The sequence below is a fragment of the Quercus suber genome, unplaced genomic scaffold (genome assembly GCF_002906115.3).
Source record: "Quercus suber isolate HL8 unplaced genomic scaffold, Cork oak 2.0 scaffold_475, whole genome shotgun sequence".
NCBI lineage: Eukaryota > Viridiplantae > Streptophyta > Magnoliopsida > Fagales > Fagaceae > Quercus > Quercus suber.
This window is the reverse complement of record NW_027069926.1, coordinates 334,120-347,393: the sequence shown is the minus strand read 5'-3', so window position 1 is coordinate 347,393 and position 13,274 is coordinate 334,120. Positions and strand designations below refer to the sequence as shown.

Here is a 13,274-nt window from a genome sequence, read left to right as displayed (position 1 = left end):
CCGGCAATCTTCTGTGTAGTGGTCATGATCCTTGTGAAACCAACAGTACTTCTTCTTGTCACGGACGTTAGGAGATGAATGTAATGGCCTTGGCCATTTGAGTAGTGCTCATCCTTAATCTGTGTCAAAATTTTATCAACAGGCATAGTTAAAGGAGTGAATTTCACCGTTCTAGGAGTTCTCTCGTCTTTTCTTTTACTCCCGTTATTAGTTTGACGATCTAGACGCTCCCTCTTTTGTCCTCTGCAATCGTCATCTTTCATTCCCTTGTCTCCCGGCTTTTCCACATCCTTTATGGCGGCTAATGCATCCTCAGCGTTCATGTACTTCTGTACCTTCATGAGCATCTCCGCCATCGTCTTAGGAGGATTCTTCGCGAGTGAAACCACAAACTCTCTAGACTTCAACCCTGCCTTAAAGGTCATCAACTGCACTTTGTCATCAGCTTCATCTACCTCTAGGGTCTCCCGAGTGAAGCGTTTCACATACGACCTCAGAGTTTCTTTCTCCCCTTGTCTAATGGTGAGCAAGTGGTCTGCTGGCCTCTTAGGGCGTTGTCCACCGATGAAGTGGTGCAAAAAGGCATTGCTCAACTACTCAAAGCTGTTGATGGACGACGTTGACAATTTTGTGAACCATTCCCTTACAACTCAGGAAGGAACGACACAATATCTTGTCAGGGGGCTATTGAAGGCCTAGCATTGTCTTGAAGATGTTGAGGTGGTCCTGGGAGTCCTTAAGTCCGTTAAATGGCTCAAGTTGAGGCAATTGGAATTTCGACGGCACTGGGCATTTCAGGACCGCTGTAGTGAATGACAAATCTGTTGCCCTGACCATTCTATCCAGGCTCTGGTCTGTTTTCTCCTTAATGGCATTCCTCAACTCGTCCATCTCCCTCCTCATCTCTCAAAAAAGATCTCAGTCCTGTTCATCTAGAGTAGTAGGTCCTCGATGGTCACTTCTTCTATGGCTATCCCCCTCATTCTCCTTGTTGGCTCTGGACCGATTCTCCTCTTGCTGAAGCTGTAGCCTCATTTCCTGATTCTGTCTGTTGAGCTCTTCGACGGTGGCCGCAAGAGCCTGGACTTGCTGAGCTAAGGCTGCTGAATCCTGGTTGGAATCCATCTGAGCATAGAAATTGATTGGAAACTACACTTTCAAACCTAAGTATGAAAAAATGTCATTCCTATAGACGGCGCCAAACTGATGAAGTGCAAATTGACCAATAATTATGAACACATCCAAATGGAGCCCGACCCTCATCTACATCGCAGTAAAAGTAACAATCCCTTAAGATGGTCATCAGTGTGGTGCCTGCCACAATGCCTTCGATGCCAAAGTCAGTATAGAAAGCTTTTAAAGAAATAACAGAATGTCAAAATAACTGAGAATGCTTTTAGGTGAATCTCCCTCCCTTCTGTTGGTGCTGTGAGGGTTGTATATATATGCATTCCCGTAGCCCTCTAGTTGTTGTGGCTGTTATGGTGTTTTTAATACTTCTTTTGGTAACGCCTCATGGTCAATGATGTGAGCTTTGGTGGGCTTCCAACGGTCTGTACAACTATCCTTGTAACCGTCCGAGGCATTTATTTGACTGCATTGAATGGCTTATTTACCTTCATCAGTAATGTGGCTTATGTCGTCGGAGGCACCTGGTTAATTTGTCTGTCAACACTGCCTCGTTGGTTTGGATGAGGTTGTCCAAGAAAGTTTGAGTTCGTCAATCCTATCAATTATAAGAACTGAAAAATGCTACCAGGAGGACAATGTGTTCTGTTAGATGAAACACCTTATGACACGGTTCATTGTCCTTCACATATGATGCAGAGCTTTAATTTAGAAAGAACCTTTCACATTTTTAGTTCAAAACAACTATGGTAAAATAAGGTTATTACCGTAGTGCTTGCATTTTCAAGTGTCTAGACAATCCAAACACTTGAAAAGATTTTACTGAAAAGATTTTACTATAAATTTTTTTACTTGTAAAATATTTTACATTTGAAAATATTTTACTTTGAAACAAATAGAACGTTAATATTAAATATTTTTACATCTTGGCTCAAAACATCCAAAGGCCTACATTTAAATTTCAATCAATTTTGGGAACACCTCATTTTAAACTTTGTAATTCATGGGGTGTAATTAATTAAACCTTATAGTTTTAAAAGTAAGAAATTAAATTCTAAAATTTTAAAAATTAACAAACTAAGGTCATGTTTGGTAGACTGTAATAGGCGCTGTAATGTAATAGTTATTCCTATGATTTAGTTATTCTTTAGTTTGGTTATGTTTTTATTACAAGGAATAACCATTCCTTATTAATAGCTATTCTTCAAAATGAGGAATAACTATTCATCTTTAAAAGGTTGTATTAGTTATTCCTTAGTAAGAGCAATAATTTCAAAACTTAATATATTTTCAATTAAACAAACTTTCCATATACATCTAACAATTATAAAAATAAAAAAAATCATAAAAAAATAACACATATCTCTCTTAAATTTTAAAATAACAATTTTTAAGAAGATATAATTGTATGAGTAAGAAATTTCCTAAAATAAATGTTAAGTTTCATTCTAATATTATAACTCACAACCAAACTAATGAATAGGTTTAGTTATTACATTACAACACATTTTATTCCTAGTAATAAATATTACAATTCTTATCGTAATCCTCATTCAGTATACCAAATGTACTCTAAACCTTATAGTTTCAAAAGTAACAAATCAAATCCTCATGTTTCAAAAAATAAACAAATTAATCCTAAACCTATGTTATACTTCAAATACAATCTACTTAATTATTTGAGTTGAGATGTTGTTGCTACTTTTTAAAACCTTAAAGTTGTTACTTTTAAAGCTATAGAGAAGTTATTTATCTGAACTAGGTAGTGTTCGTTACACACACTCTGTTACGCATTGATTTATGAACTAAAATTGAGAGTAGAAAATACAATTTAAAAACTAAAATCGTGTTTTCAAATTACGCTTTCAGTTCAAAAAATGCGTGTAAGAGGAGGTGTGCAACTATTTTTATCCTTAATTTATTACTTTTGAAATTTAAAGGTTTAATTTATTAATTTTGAAACTATGAGGTTTAATTTGTTCTTATATCTTCTGAATTTAAAAATGTAATTTACATGTATTATTTTTCTTCAAAATAGACTAACAAATATGGAGACAAAATTGCTCGCCTAATGAGTGAATGAGCAACAGTATTACAATAAATGAGAAAATTTAATATCTGTAAAAACATATGCAAGGTACTAAACATCTTTAGCAATATGGCCAAACTTAGCTAGTGAACTGCTATCACTCTCCAAAGCTTTTATGAGGATCTTAGAATCTCCTTCCAAAATATCCTGATCAATACCTATCTCCATAGCAAATTCAAGAGCTTGTCTTGCTGTCAAAGCCTCCACCTCAATGATTGTGTAAGGAGGAGGAATCTATTGGGACAAGAAAGCCATGACCAAACCTGCTTCATTCCTTATTACCACCTCACTCCGGCATTGTTTTCCTTTTCAAATACAGCTCCATCAAAATTAATCTTATAGCAAGACATTTCTGGGAATCGAAGCCTAGTGAGCCAAAATTTTTCCACCCATTTTTTTAGTTTTGCACGATCATATGAGCCAATTTGGGATCTATTGTTGCTTTTCCCAAACAAAAAACAAGTACCAATCTATGAGATGGTCCTAAAATAAAATATCAAAAAAATACCAACCCAACGACCTTTGAATGGATCTATTAGAAACTCACAGCAATACTGAAGAATAAATTTTCAAACTTGAGAATTGAGATACGATCATACTATTTTTGACAAGCACAACTATCATTATGAACAAATGGTGCTCAACTATCATACTATTTTGAAAAGGAAATCAATTTTTAAATTTCCACACTTTTATTATATATATATATATATATAAATTAAATTTCCACGCCCATGTCCCTTTAAGGGACTCCCTTAAACAATAACCAATTGCATATATAATGAATGGTTTTTAAACCTCACTTTATCCCCATATACAATTTTTTTCTAAATATTTTTTCCAATTTCAACAAATAAGTCAGTAAAAAAAAAAAAAAAATTCAAACACATAAGTAAAGCTCCACCAATGATACCCTAGACAACCGCATCACTAGATCCTTTGTTGGATACTGTTTACTCTCCACATAAGACCATCGCTTATTAGCTCCCTCCCATTTCATCAAAATCAAATGCTCGTGGCTTTGGTCAATGAAGTGAACGTGGCTGATGAACCCAACAACAACGTCCCAGCCTCAATCGTAAACGTGTCATAACGGAGGAAAAGCTCCACCAACATTACCCTAGACAACAACACCACCAAATCCTTCCCCGGACACTGCTTATTCTCCACCGTAGGATCATCAATCTCCCTTCCATTAGACCAATAAACATATTTCAAAAGCTTCTTTCCCTCTCCCACAAACCTATGGCCCACAAACTCCTCAGGATCTTCAAAAACTTTTGGATCTTTAGTAGCGAACGGCTGATATCCAAAGATCATTTCCCCTTTCTTGATCTCAAAAGCCGCATCATGGCTATGGACCACCAAATCCTCCTTTGCCTTACCGTACTGGAACGCAACTGGAGGCTCAATCCTAAGTGCTTCATAAACCACTGACTTAGTTAAAGTCATCTTCTCCAACGCAGAGAAAGTGACCCCACCTTCAGCACTAACAATGGTCCTGATCTCATCACACAACTCACGGTGTAACTTCTCTCCTGAAAAAAGTTCAACAACTTTGGTAACCCTAGTGTCATCAATGGTGCAAGTTGAAAAAACAACCATTTATCGGACATTGTCGAACCCTTTGATCCAAGGCGTGTATTTAAAGGGTTTTGGTCACAAAAGAGCCTAAACACAAAGTCGAAAGACATTTTGTCACTAATGGTGTTGAAGTATACTTTGCCTTTGTCAGAGAATTGGTCTTCAAGGTTGACGAAAAGCTCAGACAAGCAGTTTCTGAAAAGTGGGATGAATTTATCGTGAAGAGAAGCGAGAATAGAGAAAATCAAGCGCTTGAGAAGGGCATGTTTGGGTTCAGAAGGGTCAAGATAAGCACAAACGCGGTAACCACCGGTGAGAGCTGTGGAAGGCATGTAAGTGCCGACCAAAACGTTTAGTTTTTGGACTTTGGAAGTGTCAAAGAGGATGGGAAAGCTGATAGCATCAAGGAGAGCAATGACATTAGAGTTGGAGGATATGAATGGTCCTGGAGGCATGTTGGTTCGGAAGACAGTGGATTGGTGTTCTTGAATTCGGGTTTGGAAGAAGGTGTCTTTTCCTTGGTGGTAAAAGTAGTCAAGGCGATCTTTGATGGGACCAAAAAAGGGTAGGCCATAGTTGCCTGGGATGGGCTTTAAAGGGAGGTTTGTTGTGGGAGAATCATCATTGGAAGAGGATTGGAGTTTGGAAGGAGATGAAGAAGACTTTGAGGACATGGTTGGGGGATTTGGGAATGAAGAATTTGTTGGATTTGACAAGGAGAATGTCTGGTTATATAGACGTATTTGGGCCATGTTTAGAACACCTTAGCTTTCTATTTGTTTGTTCCTTTTCTTTTTTTTTTTATTCCTTAAATATCACCTGTGTTTTTTTTATTTTATAAAAACATACATTTATAATAAGTTACAATAAGAGACATATAATAGGCACGAGCAGAGCTAAGAATTTATTTTTGAGGGGGTCAAATATTTTTTTTTCTTTGTATATATTAATAATATTCATATTATGTATAATAGTTTCAAATAGTAATGTAAATACAATTCAATATATAAGTTAAATATTTTATAACTCAATGTGTGCTAAAAATATGTATTTATTAAATCAAACAATCAAGAGATAAAATTCGGAAAAAGAATGTGTCAATAGTTTTTAATTTACCTTATAGACCTAGATTTTCAAAATAAATTATCACCCATTAAGTATAATGACTAAGATAAAAAAAGAAATATTTATTAAAGAATGTTAAGTATTAAACAAACAATCACTCAAATTTCAATAAAAATATAATAAAAAACAATCAATTACATGTTTATATTATAATATATATAAATTATATGGTAATAGTACTGGTATAGTCACTACAAAACGCGGGGTATTGGGCTGCATTTTTTTGGGCCGTGTTTGTAAAAATGCGGCCATAGAAGTACTACAGTCCCGTTTTTATAAAACAGGGCTTAAAGACTCCTCCTGAAGCCCCGTTTCAAATGCGGGGCCATAGAACGAGTCTACAGCCGCGTTTTATTAAACTATCGCCTCGTTTCAAACGCGGCCAGATATGGTCGCGTTTAAAAAACGCAGCTCTAGGCCCTTCCTATTTTATTTTTTTGGCAAACATATATATATATATATTTATCTTAACTAGAGCCGCGTTTATAAAATGCGGCTCTAGCTTTCCTAAAGCCGCGTTTTATAGACATGGCTTTAAATTAGGTCTGAAGCTGCGTGTTCTAAACGCGGCTCTAACTATGGTTTGAAGCCGTGCGTTTAAAACGGGGCTTTAGCTAGGGATTGTGCCGCATTTTTTAAACGGGGCTTCAAGTTTTGCCTATAGCCGCATGTTAAAAACATGACTCTAGGCTTTGTATATATACTATTTTGTCAAGCCTCTATCTTAAGAGCCCGATCTGAATTCTTACAAACAAGCTTCCATCTCTGATCTCAACCCTCACCCTTCATCTTTAATCTCAACCCTTGCCCTCACCCTCCATCTCCATTCTCGCCCTCACCCTCCGTCTCCATTCTCACCCTCACCCTCCATCTCCGATCTGAAGCCCTCACCTTCACCCTCCATCTCCGTTCTCACCCTCACCCTCCATCTCCGATCTCAACCCTCGCCCTCCAAGCCTCCATATCCGATCTTAACCCTCACCCTCCATCTCTGATCTCAAGCCCTCACACCCCATCGTCATCGCACATGCAAAGTCCGTGTCTCGTGTCTCTCTCTCTCTCTCTCTCTGTGAAATCAGACAAAGCTGAGAGAGACTCAAATTTGATTCTGCAAGGTACGGTCTTCTCTGGCATTTCATTTTCATTGCATTTTTATTTTGTATAATATACCCATGGCTGACCTCAACTTTCTCGCTTGCATGTGGGTCTCTCATGATGTTAATCTTTTGGGTCACAAGGATCGCTGAGGACTGACTTTGAGTTTTGGAAGACTTTGTGTCCAGTGAGTTTGAAAAAAGTTTTAAATTGGGTCTTGTTTTACTGTTTGGCTGCATGTTGTTCTCGGTGATTTAAGGTTGTGTCTATGTTGAAAATTTGGGTTTTGTTTGGTTGGTGAGATTGACGAAGGTGAACATTTGGAATAATTCAACAAAGGAAATTTTTATTTTTCTTGTCTTACAAACAAATTTAAGAATAATATGAATATTCAATTGAGAAATACATGCATAGATTTGAATTATCTACTGGAGACTAGACTAGGAACCACGAAGGCCCTAAGGGTAGAGAGTACCGGTAGTAATATAATCCATACTATAAAATAGAAATTGATCCATTTCTCAAAAGAGAAAATTGGATCATAATGGCCTATATGGTGGTGTCGGTTAAGTTTATCTTCTAATTTATTTGACTTATTTAATTAAGTGTGTGTTTAGTATATAGTTTACTAGAAAAAATTTTCTTTCAAATTGGTTTAGAGGAATCATCTTTAACTCATTACATGATGGTTCGTAGAGCATTTTTAAAGGACTCAGAGTCTTAGGGAAATACACAAGCTTCTATGATTACTTCCCAATAAAACATAATAAGTGTTCAAAGTGGCTGCATTCATTGAAGATTTAAGAATTAATATCTAACCAACTTTTTTGACGCGTGAAAAAAATCACACATTGATAGAATAATTAATTCGGAAGTGCAAGTTTTTGGGATCACTATGTTATTTTTGAAGGAGATGCTCTTAATGTCATCCAGTCTAATCATCTATGCTTGACTTCTCTTACCCATTGGTCTATTGCATCTAGTAGTCTCCTATTAGTAAAAAAAAAAAAAAACCCTAGTACAGTGTTAATGCATTTTTCTCATGTTCTTAGGTATCTACTATGCTAAGCAAGCAGCTCATGCAGTTGCTAGTTGGGTCTTTCTGTGTGTTACAGGGAGGTTGATGGGGAAGGTTCTCATTTCATTTTCAATAAAATTATCTTATTAAAAAAAAAAACACTACTGTCTAGCAGTATCATATCACAAACGTGTGAGTGGAATCATGTTCTGTTTATTACAATAATGTAATAGAGATAGCATAAGAGGATGCAATAGTCAAATGTCCAGAATTATAGGTGAAGATAAATAGAGGGTCGCCATGTTCTTTGTATTTCTTTGGTCATTACTCGGACTAATGGTTTTCTTTGAAGGTTCTTATAATAAGGAGGTATAAAAAAAAATGCACATTCCTATTTGCGACCATCACATATTCACATGCATTTGCTTCTATTACAAATTAAAGAACGTGCATATTGCATTTTATATTAATATTAGGATCTAGCGAGCTGGTTTCCCTTGGTTTCCATTACCTCCAATTTGCATAAAAAAGCATAGAAAAATACAAAAGGAAAGATGCTTCTTCTAAATTACAACTTATAAGGAAATTAAATAAAACCCTTTCAAACTTCCAAAAATAATAATAATAAAATAAAAGTTTGGTGCATGCACATTAGAAAGATAACCGTAAGAAATTTATATAATATTTAGGGGAAATGTCCCTAACTTAAAAAAAACATTAAAAAAGTAGCATAAATCTAAAAAGGTTTGTATTTAGATTTGAAAATTTAAAAACAAGGAATTTGAAGAACAAATGTTATTATTATTTTTATATGAATCTAACCACACAAAATGATTTGAACTTTGGGGATTTTGCTCTATTAAAAAAGACTTGTGCTGTACCTGTATGCATTTCATCTAATTATTTCAAATACACTTATTCTTTTTTTGAGTCCCAAATACACATATTAATAAAGTTAAAGCCAAAATTAGATGAACCAAAAGAGATAGAATTAGCAGTACTAGTTAACACACTAGTACTGCAAATCCCTAAAAATCATATGTTAGGGCCTTAGCTTTTAGTCCTCTGTTTTTCCTTTTGATGCATTAAAAAAAAAAAAAACAGTTAGAAATTTGAAATAACGCAAAATGCACTAAAAGTTTTACAAAATCATAGAATCCTCTTTCATGCAATTATAACATGTAAAATACGCTGATTACATTGCTACATAGAGAATTACGTACTACACGTTTAAAATAACTAACGTAATTGCTACATAGAGATTACATTGTAGATTTTTTAAGAGAATCCGTATAGTACTATTGCAATTAATTTTACTTGTGGGAAAGAGGTTGCTTCAAGTCATGGTTGTAACGCTTGTTTTTTTTTTTTTTTTTTTTTTTTTATTCTTTTTTTTTTCTTTTTTTTTTCTTTTTTTTTTTTATAATTTTTATAATGGTTGAGATTACATACTGTAGGGGGGAAAGGCCTAGGAGCTCATATCTATGTATATATTGGGCCAAAGGCCCAATCTGAGGATGCCAAACAATACGAGGATGAGTAAAACACTTACATAAGGATCTGCATTAGTAAGTGAAGAGAAAGATCTTGTTAAAGCCACCCAAGGGGTGCCCCAAGGAAGAATCCCTCCTCGGCTGGGTGAGACCGAGGTCAGAAAGTATGGTTTGCCATCAAGAGCAACGCTCCGAACCATTCTACCATAAAGGATAGGTATCAAGAAGGAAAATGACAAAGGATAGCTATGAAATATCTAAGAAAAAGCTGCTAACATAGTATTGAATGCTCTACAGCTGACTGAGCAATGTTTTATAGCCTTACAGCTACTCCCAAACACTTTAGGGAGGAGCTGATGGGACAAGTATCAATACTATCAATCTAAATCTACACGTGGAAGGATGAAAGAAAGGGGATGGGAGTATAAACTGGGGGGTAACAATGAGAATAGGGGGGACGCTATTAAGTGGATTGATAGGAACACTGGCCTCCTCGAACAAGAAGTTCGTTCATGTTAGTATTTCTTATTTGTGCATGATTGTCATCCGATTCCATATGAGCCGTTGATCAGTTCACTAGGGCCTAGTTCTTTGACCCACTCTCTACAAATTCATTGTTTTGGGCCTTTTGAGCCTAAGTCCTCTCATCCTAGACTGAGCCACAAATCTGGTCCTTACACATACTGTGATTGACATTAATAAAACAATTAAAGTAATGCTAGTACTTAGTAGTAAGTTTATGTGAAAGTGACTTGCTACATTAACAATTGAGAAACAAAATTATAAAAATTTTTGTCCTTAACATTACTCTTCTTTTAAAATGAGTCTCTCGTTCTCTCTCTGCAAAAAATAAAATAAAATAAAAGGGCTCATGCATAAGCCAAGACAAATATATGTCCCAATCAAGCACAAAATTAAAAAACTTGAAAACTTGAATGTTAATTTCAAAATATGTGATATAAATTTAGTGACACATAATAGTTTTACTTTTGAAGATTTTGTCCAAACAAAAACATTTGCGTTATTATAAATTTGAAATAATATTTTACAGCAAATCATTTATAAATAAAGCTCAAATCCATGAATAAATTCATTAATTAATAGAAAAACAAAAATTTAAGCCCCATTGCCTTTTTCACCCCTTTCTTTGGGCTTGAATCTTAATTTGCTTTTAATAAATTTATAGTTATTTTTGCTTTTCTTTTCATATAGAAAGCTAATTGTTTCTGTGTGTGTTTGGGTACAATTTATAAGCTAGTTTTTTGCTTTTTAATTTTTGTGTATAACTTTTTAAGACCTCACTTGTTCTTACTTTTCCCAAATTTTTCAAAGTATAAATATACATTAACAGACTTTCAACAAAAAATTAAATAAATTGTTCCCAAATGAACACAAATAGCTCAATATTTACTAGCTCGAAAAATTATACGGTAAAATCAACCTATACATCACCCCTATGAGAACATATGAATTCCTTAATGGTATGGAATTCACCAAATCTGAGAGAGATGTTATATAAGGTTGTCTCACAACTCACAAGAAACTCGATGGATTATAAATGAACTTGAAGAGGCCCTTATGAATATACTAGCCCATGCTCTATTAGCCACCCAACACTAAGGCCCAATTCTCGTGGAAAAGGGTCATAAGCTAGGTCCCTCAGAGTTTAGCCCACAAGAAGTCCACTCAACCCTCCGATTGGGCTTCCAATTCCTTTAAGCCCGACCTTATTAGCTTATATGTACAACTTCATCAACGACCCTCAGCAGAGAAAAGGCTCCCAGATCCAACCAAAAATAAATAAATTATTTCTTTGTCTATTTTTATTTTCTCAGAAAAAAAATACAGAGTAGTACTAGGCCATCAGTGGGTTATACAAAAGAGTAAAATATAGAGCAATTAAGAGCACAATGACATTTCAACAGACGGCCCAAAAGTAACCAGCAAAAGAAACAAAAGCTAGAATACAGTCCTTAGCCCAATTGGCCTTTTGCAGTGGAGACCGAAACCAAAATGATAGACAATCCAAAATGGGCCTTTTCCTAGCCAGACTTTCATGTCAACACAATTCAAGCCTTGTGTTATATGATACTTAGCATAACAAACTATGGATTAGGTTTTGTTGAGGGGTGAGGCTCAATCTCGTCACTTGTCACAATGCTTGAGATAGTATGTTGTGATTGACGTATAATAAAGATAATGTTAATGGTGGGTTTATGTAATTATGTTACACTAATCTCCATTTATCACCTTAATAATTGCAAAAGAAAATTAATCTATTTACTTATAATAAACATAGTTGTCAGTATCGTACGATACACGATACGTATCGTACGATACGTATCGAATCGTGTGTAAAAAGTTCCGTATCGTATCAGCGTATCGTAAGTACTCATGAATCGTACGATACAGTGTGTGTATCGTATGAATCGTATCGTATCGTAAAATTGTACGTATCGTACGATACATAGACAAATGCTTTAAAATGAGATTTTTTGTTAAAATTTGTACTTTTATTTGAATCTAACAAGTTGTTAGATTTGTTTTTAACACAAAATTATTAGTTTTCTTAATTTAGCTTACTAAAATAACATATTCATAAGTTTTTTTCCCCTCCCTCCTACAATTGACTACACAGTACACACTTACCTTTCACTTTAATATTTTAAATTTTTATAAAATTTTTTATTTTTATTTTAATTGTTATTGTTTTAAGTCCAAGAAACTAGAATGCCAAAAAAAATTTATAGAAATGGAAAGAACAAAAAGAGATAATAAATGTTAATGACGAATAACGATGAAGAAAATTTTAATGAAGAAATAAATTTGCAAAATTATAAATATGATGATAGCGTTAACTTAGATGGGGTTGATTAGGCAATTTGATGAATATGATGAAAATAAATTTTTATTTTTGAGTCATTTGTAATATATTATCACTTTTGAATTTAAGTAATTTTAATGTGTATGTTATGAACACATGCTAGTTTGATTTATTTAATTAGTTTGTTAAATATTATTACATAAGTGATGAATAAATTAGTCATTAGTTGAATATATTTAAAATTTATAATGAATATATCATTTATATATGTATATTTATAATTTTTTATAAATTTTATTAAGTGTTTGTGTATCTTACGATACACGATACGATACGATACACGATACAAAAAAATTAAAAATCGATTCACGATACGATTCACGATTTGACAACTATGATAATAAAGTCTTTGAAAGTCCTACCTTTTTACATAAACTTATTTACTTATTTAATGAAAGTTGGAAATAAGATCTCGAACTTGAGATACGATCATAATCATACTATTCTGAAAAGCACAAACTTTTTTTTTATTTTATTTTAGTTATAAATTAAATTCCCACACTTGTATCCTTTAAACAATTTTCAATTGCATATATAACAATTGGTGCAAAATCTAATGCTCCTTTTCAAACCTTACTTTTTTCTTATATTCATTTTTTAACACTTCATTTTTTTTCTATATATTTTTTCTCACTTTCAACAAATAAGGTAAATAAACAAATAAAAAAAAATCCAAACATACAATAAAAGGATTTATAATTAGCAAGAATCAAATTCTTGGTGCTTTAGCAAACGAAATGAACGTAACTGATGATCCCAACAATAATGTTCCAGCCTCGATGTTTGTGATTCAAACCTTATCTCTAGTCCCCCTTACTATTTACCAAAAAAAAATCCACCAAAGAGTAACCAATTTCA

At 34.1% G+C, this 13,274-nt stretch overlaps 1 protein-coding gene across 1 annotated transcript; it reads right to left on the bottom strand.

The window, feature by feature from the left end:
- Positions 1-3,974: 3,974 nt before the first annotated feature.
- On the bottom strand, positions 3,975-5,484 carry LOC112027103 (allene oxide synthase 3). The gene is given in 2 exon segments (XM_024059776.2): positions 3,975-4,753; positions 4,756-5,484. Coding segments are annotated over 2 exon segments (1,251 nt in total). The 5' UTR covers positions 5,476-5,484; the 3' UTR covers positions 3,975-4,222.
- Positions 5,485-13,274: the final 7,790 nt, after the last annotated feature.